Source organism: Papio anubis, chromosome 2 (genome assembly GCF_008728515.1).
Source record: "Papio anubis isolate 15944 chromosome 2, Panubis1.0, whole genome shotgun sequence".
NCBI classification, from domain to species: Eukaryota; Metazoa; Chordata; class Mammalia; order Primates; family Cercopithecidae; genus Papio; species Papio anubis.
The window spans coordinates 87,036,571-87,052,008 of NC_044977.1; the positions used below are offsets into that span (position 1 = coordinate 87,036,571).

The following is a 15,438-nucleotide window of genomic DNA, read 5'->3' on the forward strand; positions in this document are numbered from 1 at the left end:
AGCCGGCGTGGTGGAGGGCACCTGTAGTCCCAGCTACTCAGGAGGATGAGGCAGGAGAAAGGCATGAACCCCAGAGGCAGAGCTTGCAGTGAGCCGAGATTGTGCCACTGCACTCCAGCCTGGGTGACAGAGCCTCAGAAAAATAAATAAATAAATAAAAATAAATAAATAAAAAGCACCTGGTACGTCAGGCACTTTGCTAGATAAGGGGATAGAGAGGCATGGGCCATGGGCCTTGGCCTCCAGGCACTTAGTGCTGGTTTAGAGATGGTTTAGAGGTAAGGGCAGCCATCAGTAGGGATCACGGAAGGTCTGACTTGGCAGATGAAGATCCCCATTCAGGACATTTTTAATTTCAAGCAGTTCCACGTTCCAGAGAAGTAAGAGGTGACATCGGGAGGAAGAGTACCAGGAGCAGATTACACAGACTCGAAACTGTTCAGCCATGTCAGTTTGCTTATAAGAAATTGAATGACATGAAATAAAGCATTTTTCTTCACAGTGAAGTATGATATTGTAATCATCCCCACTCTGACACTTGATACAGAGGCATTCCCCTCCTCTGTGCTAAAAAAAATAAAATAAAATCAATGGTATTTGCTTTCAGTAAATGGAACTGAGAAAATACTGCTACTGACTGAACTAGGAGGGATATTACTGTGGGAACTGAGTTGCACCGTTTCCATGACTCCAGCCTCCACTAGTCCCTGCAAGTCCATAAACGAAAGCTGCATAGAAACTTGAGTGTTTATACTTAAAATAATAATAATAATAAAGATCAAAAACTATCCCTGGGAAAACTTCTGCCCCCCAAGGTAGTCTCCAAATCCCAAAACTAGCTAAGTTACATACTATCCAGAACAAAGACGCACTGGATCAATGGGGATGGCCACATTTCTTACCCAAAAAAAGTCATAATTTTACTCGGTAACCGGTAACAGGCAGAAACCCCACACATAAAGCTGGCCCTGAATCTCACTCTAACACTCAACATGCACCTTTCCCACGGAGCTATCAGGCAAAGAAGACCAGTAGCTTCCAGATACATGCAGCCTTGCAACTCATTTCAGCGTCTGCCCTTTGACTTTACCATTCACATTAAATGAAAGGTATTTACTACAGATGAAAAATAAGCTTCGTTCAGCTGCCTCTAAACCAATCCCAAAAATAGAGCAATCACTCTGGTACAAATTGGGTCAAATGTATTAAAAAAAAGAAAAAAAAAAACCCAGCTCCCTCATGGGAGGACCAACATGGCATGGGACCTTGCTTAGAGTCAGAAGGAAATCCACAAAGATCTTCCTTCCCACAGTGGGAAAGGAAGTATTTAAAGAGTCAAGCAGAGTATAAACTCATCTGGCCATGTGACCATCCAAGTGAAAGCAAGACACAAAGTTGAATGCTGTGAGTTTCAGAATATTATGTGAAGAGGTCAAAGAAATATACATTGGCTTTTAGAAAGGCCCGCCAAATTAACACACTGCCAAATCCCTCTAAAAAAAAAAAAAAAGTCCAATGCTCAAGAATTGTCAAGAAAGGATCCACTGGAGAGGGGGTGCAAAAGGGAGAGATTAATCCATTTCCTGTATTTTATTTCCTCACTTCTTAGCTGAGAAATCCAAATGGTCTCACAGCGCTTATATCAGTGCCCTGAATTTCCCTGGGAAAAATTCAGAATATTAATTGGCTTACACATGCAGCTACATTAATTATTCCATTGATCTGAATTAATCTGCCTTTCTGAAAGGTATTTATTTTCTAAGTTTGTTTAATCATGTTCTCTTGAGCTACAAAAAGCAACAATCTGGGTCACCATCCATGTCGTTAAATTTGGTAACAAGGCTAACACCATCTGTGGCCTAGACTACGATGATCTATCTCCATTGATGGGAGGCTTTCCACCACTTCTGCTTTTCCTTTAAAACAACCATCTAAAGTCACATGTCTACAAACAAATCAAAAGCTACGTAAAATGTCCAGAGTTACGCAGACGATCTCTGGCATTGTCCAAATATATACTACCAGTGTTTATGTGGTTATCCAACTCCCATTTATAATTGTATTTGCAGCATCAATTCCCAAAATTTTTAGAAAATTCTCTAGATATCAAACTACTAAAGCCCACATACAAATAGACATCACATTACATCTGAAATGTGCCACAACATTTTAAATGTAACATGAAATCCTGTACATAAATCGTTAAGGCTTATTCACAAGAGCATAATTTCACTATCTCCAGAAGCCAGCAGAGCTCTCCCACACAAGGGAGAGCCTAGCGTGTTTGCCTTTACAACACTCGCTCAGTTAGGAACATCCAGCCCTGCTAAAATAGAGCTTCAACATGAGAAGCCAAAAACAAACGGAACCAGCTAAGAGAAGAGAAGAAAAACAATTGAGTTTCCTGTTATCCGACATGGGCTCCCCTTCATCTCCCATTCTGCACGGCTTCTGATTGCAAAGAATCAATCCTTGCAAGAAGGATGCTGCAGCACCAGAAAAATCCTGAAATGGCTTCTGAATCATCAAAGAAAGATTGCAGAATGTCAGAGGTAAAAACGATCCTAGCAATCTTCTTACCCAATCCTCCTAATTGCCAGGTGGCTGCACGGCAATGCAGAAAAGGTATGAGAAATGATCCCAAATACAGCTAGTTGACAGGTGAGTGGGACAAGATATTAGTCCCAGTCTAGTACTCGTTAGTGCTTTTTTAAAAACTATATCAACCTTTCCCAAAGGAAGTTCCATGGATCACTGGTTCCATGATGTTAAACTCTTTTGCAAAAAAAAAAAAAAAAAAAAAAAATGTTTAAAGAATTCACGACTGATTACTTTTAGGGACTAGCTGAGTTAAACAAAAGGAAACCTGTTTTTTAACTGCAGAACTTCCCAAAGCTTTTACTAAGCTAACGTGCACTACAAATCTTTAAGAAGGCAGCAAAGTATATGGAAGCATCCTGATTTATTTAACCATACAATCATTTTCTCTTGGGGCATTTCATAGGATGTGGAGTAGAAACTTTAATATTATATCATGTATTCAATAATATCATGTATTGTTCTCCAAATTATGCTCTATGTAGATGTATTAGTTTTGTTATATTCCACTTCTCTAAAAACAGTTCATGTACAAAGTCTACGATAATTCTCTACTTACCAGAACAACTAACCAAAGTACCCACCATTCCCAAGAACACTAGATTTAAAAAAAAGAAGAAAAAGAAAAAGAAAAAAGCTAACATTATCAGGAAAAGAATGGTAGCAAAAACTTATGTGGAGAGAACAGTTATTTTAAAATCTGCTACAAATCTCTTCCATAAAATTCCATATCTATGAAAGATTCATGACTTTAAATACTTTCATTCAGTATAAATTTGAGAACACAGTTTAAAACAAACAAACAAAAAACCACTGTTGCAAAGCTCCAAGAAACACGACATGCATGGCTGTAAACTTCAACTACCCAGAAGGCCAGCTGCTAGTTTAAGTAGAGAACCAAATGATTGCCATACACCAGGACCAGCAGGAACTCTAAGGACACTTACCAAGTTATGATTTGTTGAATTAGAATCATCTTCAGGGAATGGGATGTAAATAGCTAAGGCCACACAATTGGCAAAAATAGCCAATAATATAAATATGTCAAATGGTCTGAAAAAATGTGTTAAGGTATATATGTGTTATGGAAACATAAACCATGTCCCTCATCACACTCCCAATCACATCACTTTCGAAGCACCTTTAAAATGAAAATGACATACACAAATCCTATTTCGGCTGACTGCTGTGACTGCTAGGTTTTCGGCAGAAGTAATCATTGGTGGTCATCTCACAGTGGAGCCTCCTATCAAATGACCTCTCCGTGTCCTTTTCTTCTATTGCAAGGATCATGTTACACTCATTCTTCTCCTGCACACTGTATGCTAAAACCTAAAAGTACATCCAATTAGGGCACTGTGTGAACCAGGTTTCTGCTTCTTACAGGTTTAAAAGCAACAAGAGCCTTACTAAGTTCCCGGCTGTGGCAGACACAGAGAAATCATGGGATAAATGTCTTCCGCAGATCCTTGCCTCCATGTGTTACAGCCATTTTCTCAGGGGCTATTTATTTTTGGCAGGGTTGGCCTAAATCGCCTGTCTGGATTGGGCCAGGCCAAGCCACCAGGACCTTCTCCATTCTACCTGTGACTTTTTCATGGCATATTCCACTACCTCAGATGTGATCAGCAGTGAGCCAGGCTTCAGCTCCCGCCTCTGCTTTCTCTGCTAGAGGAATCGATGGCTATAACTGTTTCAGATTAGAGCTGGACTGGAGCTTAGTTTATCATATGCTGTTACTGTGCTCAATTTGTAAACAAATTAAATTAAAAAGCCGTAAGAAATCAGCCCCAGACACATTCAAAGTAGGCTTTAACATTTCTCAATCTCGGTGGTCTGTCTGGAAGAATCACTTTGAGATCAGCCTTCAAGAGATACTTGCCTAAACATTCTGGTGTTATTAAGAGACACTGTCAAAACTGGCAATACAAAATTTGACATCTGCCAAAATGACTGTTTTTCTTCTTTGGGTTTTCAGCCTTTCCAAATGCAAGGTTTTGTGAGCACCAGCCTCACCTGCAATGCCTGGGTGTGATTTTACCACAGTGCTTCGCCTATACACTCACCCACAAGAAGCAAGGCCACGGTTTAACTAAGTACTTCAAGGTACTTAAAACTGGAGGATACAAACAGACTATTCTCCATTCATCCTGACATACTTCTGGGAAATCCAAAAATGCCACAGGAAACAAATGCTCTTTACCTCTCTACAAATATCTTTTTTTTTTTTTTTTTTTTTTTTGAGATGGGGTCCCACTGTCACCAAGGCTGGAGTGCACCGGCACAATCTCAGCTTGCTGAAACCTCCACCTCCCAGGCTCAAGCCATCCTCTCACCTCAGCCTCCCAAGTAGCTAGAACTACAGGCATGTGCCACCATGCTGGATTTTTTTTTTTTTTTTTTAGTAGAGACAGGGGTTTTGCCATGCTGCCCAGGCTGGTCTCGAACTCCTGGACTCAAGCAATCTGCTTACTCCTGGACTCAAGCAATCTGCTCACCTCTGCCTCCCAAAGTGTTGGAATGACAGGCGTGAGCCACCATGCCCGGCCTCTGGAGAGATCTTGAGTTTCATAAAACCTTCATCTTCAAAGAGCTTTCATAACTCATCAAAAAAAGGCAATGAATAACATTATTCCCTGACTAATTTTGATGGGTTCATTTTTTTAAGTCAGTCAGCTTTAATTCACATTGTTTCTCTTAACTCATCTAATATTATAAAATCTTTTTCACCCAGGGATCCAACTTTCAGACAGACCACCGTAAGACTTCAGAATTCCCTTTCCATTTTTCCTTTTCGCAGGTCCCCACTGAAATCTAAAGTCAAGGGCCCCAATGTTGTTCTCTATAGAAACACAATAGTCTCTTCCCTCCCTCTTTCTTCCATTCTTCCTTTTCAATTTCCCAATACCTAAGTAATAGGTATTCTTCCTTTTCAATTTCCCATTACCCAAATGATAAACCAGCACATCTGAGAAATACTAACACTGTTTAGGGAGACTAAATATAAGTTGTATTTTTTTCTTTATGCTGGTCCAGTTTTAGTCTCTAGGTGCAAGTGGATACCATCTCACCGCCATCAGATATTCACAAGTGAAGCAGAACAAAGCAATAGAGAAATAGATGGGTCTGATCCCAACAATTCCTTCTGATAAGGAGAACATCCCTCACTCCTCCAGGGGGCAGGACACTCTGTCATGCCTGTGTCTAAAAACAAACGACCCTTGCTCTCCCACTGGGACGGGGCCTGACAGAGCCGCCCTGGATGGAAAGGATTCCTATAGCCTGCTCCCTGAATTAGAAGGAAACTATCATTAAAAAAAAAAAAAAACATATATCACTTAAGGATCTATCTATTTTACAAACTGTCCCATTTGTAAACAGACTCTCCCTGAATTGGCAGCCACATCCCCTAATTCCTGTACACATGTGTCTGGCAACTGGGAAAGGGAGACAGCAGTGTGATCCAGGAATTCACTCTGTATGCAAAAATTGCTATGTACACATTACTGTACACAAAGAGAAACAGCATTAGGCCTCCCACCTACTCCACACAAAAGTAGTGACCCCACAAAGAGGTCTCTGCTTCCTCAGAGTCATGTCAAGACAATCCGAGGAGGAGGAGATATTCCTGGCAAGGTACAGCCATTGTCATGACTCTAGCAATGCCACTGGCCCACATGCTGGCTTACCGAGCTCCCTCCTCGTTCTCAGACTAGAGAACTTCAAGAGAAAATGCACACACACAACCCCAGTTATGTGAGAGACACCATAACTCACTTTAGAGAAGGGACATCTGTTGCAAAATGAAAAAGCACACGAGAACCCCTCAAATCCTACCCTAGCATTTGACTACTCTCTCCAGAATCTTTCTAGACAGTTACCTCATTTTAACTCCTGTCCATTAGCAGAGAAAATAGCCAACTAAAGACAGAGGGCATGCAAATAGCTGCCGAGCTGGATCCTCAAATTATAAGGGGATTTCAGCTCCACTTTCTAGCTGGCTGCCAACATGCTCCCCTTTTGGCGTGGCCCCTGCATCCTTCTAGGCCTGGTGGTGGGAATTCCTATATTGACACCCCTTCCTGTAGTTAGGAACTGCTCTAAGGCCCCTGTAAGTTCCAAACACACTTCTGGGGAAAGGAAATGCTTTATTTTACCCAGACCAATGAATCATCTGCCTAATTAAAAAGCCATTTGCTCAGAAAGAAGGCCTCAGTCAACCTTCTCTAAAGAGTGGCAGTAACTGGAGGTTGGCCTCCAGATTTAGGGAAGGGGTTAAGCAGGCTGAAGCACAATCGTTTTCCAAGATCTGGGACATGACAGCCATTCTGGGGCATTTGGAGTTCAATTTTAAAAATACAAAGGAGACACCCAGAAATGTAACTCCAGTCCAAGGACATAGACAGAATTTTTTATAAAGACAGCAACTGCAAATTCCTCCACTGAGAGGGCTGTTCTATAACTCATAAGGGCTCAGGAGGAAGAGGCACACACGAACCTCTCCCTTCACTGGCTCCTTCATGCTCATGTTCCAAATGTTTCTTTGGAACTTGTCAAAAGGAAATTCCAGGAAGTTATAGCATTGATCAGAAAAAAAAATCAAAAGTAATCTCTCCCTAGGAAGCATGTGCTCATATCTGTAGCTACCTGAATAATTAGAATCACCAAATGTCAGACTAGAAGCAACCTTAGCATTAACTGTAGTTGCAGAAGCAAATTTCAAACATCAGAATGAGAAGATTCTACTAAAGGTCAAAAATGTATTCCCTTCAAGTAGAGTCTCATACAGTTTTTTTTTCTAATCTGTATACCTTGTTTGCAATAGGTTCAATGCATGCTATTGCCCAAAAACAACACTGAATTTAAAACTAACCATCTAATGTCCAATGACCAAAAGTTGGTTTCACATTTTAATTATCTACCACTGCGAAGTTTCAGGCTGTCACTCCCTCCCCCCACTGCTACTACTATACACACACCCAGACAGTGGGCTAAATATACCCATACAGCCACCCCTCTGCAACCCGAGGAGACAGGAAGGTATATACAATGAAACCCCTTATATACAACTTCTGTTACTCGCATTCCAGACTGCTACAGCTTTGTGTCACTTCAGAAAGCAAATCCTTTTAAAAAACAGATGGTAAAAGAGAAAATGAGAAAGACTTCCCCCAAAAAAAGGATACTTCCATTCCACTATACTAATGCAGGCTCTTCGGATGGGGTTATTGAGTGATAAACAGAAAAGGGCGCGGGCAGGTCGGCTGTTGGACGAGTTACCCTGTTTTTTGCTCTTGGCGTATTGCTGACGTTTTCTTTGGGAGAGAGATCCTACAGGTGGGGGTGCAGAGGTGCTCATAGTTTGGGCAGCCTTGGCCTGTCTAGCAGCATCGATTGCAGCTTGCCAAGACAGGACAGTTTGCTTGGAGCTATTCGGCTGAGAAGTTGGTCCTTCACCAGAAAGAGGGAGTCTGGTGCCTCTTGCATAGTTTGCCTCTGGGGAGGAGAAAAACAAAGATTTTTTTTTTAAATGAGGATCCAATGTGTAGGAGGAAAAAAAAATCAAAGGTTGTCTCCCATCAATAACAGGGAAATTATTCATTCCTATATTTCCATTTTGAATCTCTTGTCCTATTTTTCACAAGCTGGGGTTTAGTCAGCTAGAGAGGCAAGAAAAGTCCACGAGCTCTGGTCTCAGTGTCAATCACACAGGATCACTGCTGCATCACACCCAGTGGGGTTAGTTCTCCTTCACATCAGGTCTTCACAAAGGGTCTTTTAGTGCATTTCTTCTGACAAAACTGAGGTCATTCCCGCATTTAATCCACATCTCTGATTTGTAAAACCCATCTATGTCTAATGAGTTAACAGATACATACAACAGCTTTTCTCTAACGTAACTACCACATTCACCAAGAAAAAAAAAAGGCAATACCAATAATTCAATAGTCTTAATCATTTTCAGAGTGTTACTCCAACATCTTTCCACAGCCACAAATGCATTTTTTTTTTTTTCAGTACGGAAAAGAAATCTTCCATAGGCACCCAGGCAATACCAAAAACCCCATAACAAATATCTAGATTATGCACTGACACTTCCTGCAAATGAAAATTCATGATGCTTGGGACTCATTTCCTCCACAGGCTTCCGAAAACAGAAAACATCTTTAGGGCTTTTTTGCATTTTAAATTGCAGCAGCATCAGCCAAGCCAGCATCCAGAGAGACAGACAAGGCAGTCAGCCTGCACCTCTACACCTAGGATAGACTGACTAGATTATGCCAGGGGCCTCCAGGCCTAAGAGGGAATTATCTCCGTGTAGGTTGGCATCCAGGTGTACACAAGGCAGAAACCCAAGGAGGCTCCCTATGCGAAGCCCCCACCAGCTTTGGGTCAGGCCACCTCCCAGGCAGATCTCCCAGGCACCTGCCGCCTTCCGCCACAGTCTCCTCACTGAAGCAGAAGTCAAAGTGAGAGAGACGGCAGAAAGGTAGAGGGATGGGCGTTTGTAAAGCCAATTATTGCTAAGTAAAGAGTCAAAGCAAGCATGGGTCTGAAAGCCTGAGAAGGGGCCAAAGCGGGCGAGCAGCGGGCAATCGGAACGGGGATTGTCAAGCTTCTCCCCAGGGGAGCGCTCACCCGGAAAGGCTTACAGCCGACCGGGGTTGGGGGGCACTGGCGGTCTCCAAAGGGGAAGGCTGGCCAAGAGCTGCTCCATCCTCCCTCGACCCAGCTCGGCCGGCGTGGAAGCTGCACGTGGTGCCCGGGCCAGAGCTGGGGAGGGGAGCCCCACAGCGGCAGCGGCTCCCCGGGCATTGCTAGGTTACCGACGTGTGCACAGCCGGCGACGGGAGCGGGAACGCACGCTCCACCCGAGCCCCTTCCCCCGACACCGAGGCCGGGCCTCCCCCGCGAGGGGAGGGATGTGCTTCACCCACCGGCACGGAGGGCGAAACCGGGCAATCCTAGAATTTTCCGGATGCCACCAGGGACCTTCTTCCTAGTCAACGAGGGGGCGGGGGAGGAGTGGAAGGCCAGAAGAGGCTGGCAAGGGGGCTCCGGCTGAAGACTTGCGGCCCCCCTGCCATCGCTCGGGGGCGTTGAAGGAAAGTTGAGCCCGAGGACACTGTACCCGAATCACCCCGACTCGCTGCCCCTCCGGCTGCACCGCGCTCCACACACTCCACGGCCGCCCCCACCCCACAAATGCAGAATTAACTCTGACATTCAGGGCCTGGAGGGGAGCGCGGAGTGGCTGTCACGCATGTCCCCTCTCTGTGTAGACGACACCGAGCTGGCAGCACCCTCTCCAACCCCTTCAACCCACCCAGCGCCGCGGGGAAGGGGGAGGGGGCTGGAGGACTATGACAGGATCGGATTTGGCAGCGGGTGCCCGGGCTCTGGCTGCTCACCGTTCGCGTGGTCCGCTTGCTGCTGCCGTTGATGCTGCATTTTTTTCATCATCATCATCATCATCATCCACGAACATTTATTGAGCGACTACTGTGTGCAGGGCACTGTGCTGGGCTTTGGGGCGGGGGCGGAATGGGGAAGGGGATCACCAATAGGTAGGAGCCGCGGTCCCTGCCCTTATTCTTGCTTCAGCAGGGGGTGGGGAGGGACGGGGACAAATAAGAGAAAATAAGGATAATTGATTTAAAAAAAAAACCGCTCGCCGCCCAAGCTCTCGCTTTTTCAAAAATGGAGCAAAATAAACTTTTTAAAAAAATAAAATCCGATGTATATATTATCTTAATAATATATACATGTAATTTTTTGCTGCAAAGGAGAACTGGCTTGTCCCCTCCTCTAGCGGAGAGACGCCGCGGTGATGCTGGCCCGGCCGCTGGCTGCTCGGCGCGCTCCCCATGCCCGCCTGCCTGTCCGCCTGCCCGCTGCGGTGCCTGAAAGCCTGCTGCCGCTGCCCAAGTGCCGCCGCTGGCTCGGGACCGCGGGCAGCCGGAGCTCACATCCGACGGAGGCGCCTGCCCTCGGGCCTGGCTCGTTTCCGGCGCTCGGCCGCGCTGCGCGCTGCACGCCGCTTCGCTCCTGGCGACACGCGCCAGCCGCTTCGCCGCCCCCGCCCCCCGCCCGCTCCCCGAGCCGCCCACGGCCCGCGCTGCGCCCTGGCGGGCCGGCAGCCCGGCAAGGTGAGCCCTGCCTGCACCGGGCCATGCTGTGGCTGCTGGACTCCAGGCCGCCGGCCTGGTCCGGCTGACCTGCGGGCTCCAAAGGGTTAAGCGCGCTCCAGCCGCGGGCTGCCCGGTTAACCCCCTCCGCGCCGCACGGTGCGCTCTCCCCTCGGGACCCGGAGGAGGCGGGCGGCGCCAGTGGCTCGCGCGGCGCTGGGGTGCGGATGAACCGCTCCTCCCCGCGCATTTCTGGGCTGGGGGAAAAGCTCCGGCTCCAGCGCCCGCCCCGACTCCGCGCCGGCCTCCCTCTGAGCACACCTGGAGGAGGCCCCGCCCCCTGGGAGCACAGGTGCTAGCGGGCGGTAGCGGCTGCGATCTCCGAGTGCACCCTCGTCACGGCTCGGTCGGGCTCCCTGGCTGCTCCGGAGCGGGGCAGGCGCCCCCTCCTTTCCTCGGGCCCTTTCTGGAATGGGGGGATGGGGTAGCCCGGCTCTGTAGAGAGCACTCACTGCCCCAGGTAACTGCCTGCAGCTGGAATCGCGAATCCAGGGCGCCCCCCAACTTCTCCGCTGCCCTGCGCCTGGCCTGGCGTCGCGGAGGGCAGCGGGGATGGGGGGCAATATCTCCCCCCACCCCAACCCGCCCCCATGTGTGTTTAGAGGCAGGTACAGGGAAGTCAAAGCCAAGGTCTTTCAAACCGCTTGTGTTGCTCAAGGAAATAGACAGTGCTGCTGAAACTTGCCTCCAGTCTGGGGAGCTGAAGGGAATAGTTTGTTTTTTGATACCTTCGCTGGCTCGGATTTAGGGTGGGGGAGGTTTGCAAACGGCAGCTCCTGTCTAGAGGGGAAAATACTTTATCTGGTGGATGACTGATATTTTTCATTTAGCTTTGTGCTGGGTGTTAGGAGAAGGGTGTCTGCTTTGTTACTTCACAGGATTCGATTTATTTGCTTTTCCGATCTGCATGTTCCTATGGCGTTTTAGAACGTTTCAGAACAGTGACTTTAAAGCAAAAATAAAGTAAAAACTCAGCGTGAATTAAGAAAAATAAGTGTTTATGGGAAGGTGCTCTTTACCCAGAGGACACACTAGTCATCCTCAATTGTTGGGGGGCACCTGGGCAGAGAGACTGGGGACCAGATAGAAGACTCTCCAGGGGCCTTCCTGAGGGGGTGTCTGGTCCGTGAGGTGAAAACAACCAGGCTCTTGTCCTTTTTTGTGCTTTGTTTTTGGAGACTGGCGAGGCGAGAAATCGCCCTGTGGTCTAATAACAATATAAAGCTGGCCTGGGCCACCTCTCCTATGGCTGCTTCTGATCCAAAATCTTAAGGGATAGAAGACGGTTCCCTCCAAAGAAACTGCCCATCCAAGGAGCATGTATGAAATTCACAAGTACATATGTCACTTTCAGAAGTCTTGGTCTAAAGCCTTGCCTCTTGAGGCCTTTTCTACAAAATCCCGTGAGCAAGTTTGTTTTATGATACCTTCGCTGGCTCGGATTTAGGGTGGGGGAGATTTGCAAAGAGCAGCTCCTGTCTAGAGGGAAAAATACTGTATGTAGTGGATGACTGAGCCGAACCGTATTTGCTCATGGTTCAGTTCAGTGCAGCCAGCATTCATAAGGCACCAGTTAAGACTAAGGGTCTGGTCTAGATGTCAGGACAAATCTGTGGCACACTTCCTTCCTCAAGGACAATCTAATGACAGAAGAAAAGTGTGTATGCTTTTTTTTTTTTTTTTTTTGAGACAGAGTCTTGCTCACTCTGTTGTCCATGCTAGAATGCAGTGATGCAATCTCGGCTCACTGTAACCTCCGCCTCTTGAGTTCAAGAGAGATTCTCCTGCCTCAGCCTCCTGAGTAGCTGGGACTACAGGCATGCGCCACCACTCTCGGCTAATCTTCGTATTTTTAGTAGAGACGGGGTTTCACCGTGTTGGCCAGGCTGGTATTGAACTCCTGACCTCAGGTGATATGCCTGTCTCGGCCTCCCAAAGTGCTGGAATTACAGCCGTGAGCCACTGCACGCCTGGCTGTGTATACTTCTTTCATGCCATGCAAACATAAAAGCTATAACAAGTATGAAAAAGCACTATACAAGCATCAGACAGATTAATTGTAACTGAGGGAACTAAGACGTTTTCACAGAAGAGAGGGCATTTGAACTGATTCTTAGAAACTGTCCAGGAGAAAGAGGGATGAATAGGTGGCGTACAGGGAATTTTAGGGCAGTGAAGCTATTCTTTATGATACTGCCATGATGGATATAGGACATTATGCATTTGTCAAAAACCCATTGAACTGTACACCACAAAGCATAAACCCTAATGCAAACTATAGACTTTTGTTAATGGTAGTACCACAATATTGGTTCATCAATTATAACACTGGGGTGTACCAGTGTTATAACTGTGTATATCGTGTAGCCCACCAGTGCAAGATGTTAATAGGAGAAACTGTTGGGGGAGGGAATATATGGGAATTCTGTCCTTGCTGCAAAATTTTTCTGTAAACCTAAAACTGCTCTTAAAAAAATAAAGTCTATTAAAAACAGGTGACTACTTTTACAGGGCATACATGATGTATGAGGAATGAGCTTTGGGGGTAAGAGCAAAGGCACAGGGGAGATGACCAGGAGCACAGTGTGGTTGAGGCGAAGACCACCTGGGCTAGAGGAGGAGGAGGCTGGAAAGGCCAACCCAGATCTGTGGAGGAAGGCTGGCTGGCTAAGAAGAGGAGATTCAATTTCTTGGCAGTGAGAGCCAGTGAAGGTGTTTTAGCTCAAAAGTGACATGATTAAATTGTGGTTTGGGTCTCCAGATTTTATGCGTTAGATCTTAACAAATTTATGGTATTGCAGGAGGGTGTTGGGTTTTTTAATTATTTTTAGAAACAGGGTCTCACTGTGTTGCCCAGATTGGAGTGCAGTGGTGTGATCATAGTTAACTGTAACCTGCAAGCCCTGGCTTCAAGCAGTTCTCCTGCCTCAGCCTCCCAGCGTGCTGGGATTATGGGCATGAGCCACTGCTCAGCCTTGAATTGGCGTTTCTGACATTCCATCCCAGTTTCTGAAGGAGTCCCATCTTGGCGATGTCTCCAGCAAGCCTTTTTTTTTTGTTTTTTTTTTTTTTTTTTGAGGGCCTTGATTCAGCACAGCTCTGGATGCGTTGGCCCACTGGGTAATTTAAATATTTCTATCCCCATGATAATGCAGACTACTGAATAAATAAATAATAAGATTTTTTAAAGGCTTCCTGTGTGCCAGTTTCTAGGGTAGGCACTTTATATGTACTAACTCATTTAATTCTCATAACAAGCCTGTGAGGTACTATAAAACCCTCATTTTGGCCAGGCACAGTGGCTCACACCTATAATCCCAGCACTTTGGGAGGCAAAGGCAGGCTTGAGTCCATGAGTTTGAGACCAGCCTGGCCAACATGGTGAAACCCGTCTCTACTAAAATTACAAAAATTAGCCAGGGGTGGTGGCATGTGCCTTAAGTCCCAGCTACTCGGGTGACTGAGGCAGGAGAATTGCTTGAACCTGGGAGGCAGAGGTTGCAGTGAGCAGAGATCGTACACTGCACTCCAGCTTGGGCTATATAGAGCAAGACTCTTAAAAAAAAAAAAAAAAAAAAAACAAAAAAAACCTTGTTTTACAGACAACAAAACCAAGGCACTGAGGAGTTAAGTAGCTTGCCCAAAACCACACGCAATTACTTAGTGGCTGAGCCAACAAGACACGAGGAAAGGTTAAAACAAAAGATTTCAGCTCTAAATCAGCTACATGTGCTACAACCCAATTAATGCTGCTAACACACTATTGTGGGGTCTTAATCTCCATGACCTTATTTATAAAGCACTCCCACTTGAAGGCACTGAGCTGGCATGCCAGACATGGTTACCTGCCTGCACTGCATTTCCAAATACCTTGCTGACGGCCCAATCCAGAACCTCACCATCTCACACCCCAGGTCATGCACAAGATGCCCATTCTCCATTTTTCCTCCCACAAATAATCCATCTTGTTCAAAACACACCATGTCCCTTCCCTAACCAAAATATGTTTGCTTCCTCCTTCCTTCCACATTCAACCTAAACTCCTCTGACTAGCGTTCAACCTTATCATCTCGCACCATTCACTTTCAACTGTGGTCTGCAGTCTCCTCATTAGACTGTGAACATGCTGTGCTCATTTCTGACTCTCTGCTTTGGTTCCTGTTTATTCGCTGACCTGGAATCCCTACCTTGCTGACTTGCTGACCTCTCACTAACCCCTCTCCATTGAACAAGCCTCAGTCAAGTCTCTGCCTCCTCCAGAGGCCTTCTCTGATCGCTCCTGCTGCTATGGACACTGGTGTGCCCCCACCCCTACCTCCCCTTCCCTAAAGGCCTGCAGCACCTGGCTTTCCCTTTGATGACATACATTCTTGTGTCTTGTGTGATTGCTTCTTGGCCATAAATCCTGTCTCTCCAACCAGTGTGGGTCCTTAAGCAAGGATCACCTCCTTAACCCCCTCCCCCCGCTGCTAAGTGTTATGCTCACAGTGGGTACTAAATACTCTGATTAATCTGCATAGGATCATAAAAGCCCATATAGATCACCAGAAATTGTCAGCTGAAATTTACAAAAATCTCATAAAGTTTATGGTAGCACACTTGGCCCTGAGATGGTAAAAATATAAAACAGAGGGACAATTGGGTCTTTGGC

The 15,438-nt window shown here is 46.1% G+C and overlaps 1 protein-coding gene across 14 annotated transcripts in view; it reads right to left on the reverse strand.

Moving 5' to 3' along the window:
- CACNA1D (calcium voltage-gated channel subunit alpha1 D) overlaps window positions 1-10,643 on the reverse strand; it is a 327,018-nt gene extending 316,375 nt beyond the window's left edge. For 8 of the 14 annotated variants that reach the window (XM_021934314.2, XM_021934311.2, XM_021934308.2 and 5 more), the window contains exons 1-3: window positions 10,011-10,439; window positions 7,785-8,094; window positions 3,546-3,651 (exon numbers count right to left, since the gene is read on the reverse strand). In XM_021934314.2, coding sequence (XP_021790006.2) covers window positions 3,546-3,651; window positions 7,785-8,094; window positions 10,011-10,077 — 483 coding nt within the window. In that variant the 5' untranslated portion in view covers window positions 10,078-10,439. Of the gene's footprint in view, window positions 1-3,545; window positions 3,652-7,784; window positions 8,095-10,010 lie in introns of all 14 variants that reach the window. The other 6 variants (XM_003894288.5, XM_021934318.2, XM_021934316.2 and 3 more) reach the window with 3 other exon arrangements.
- Window positions 10,644-15,438: the final 4,795 nt, after the last annotated feature.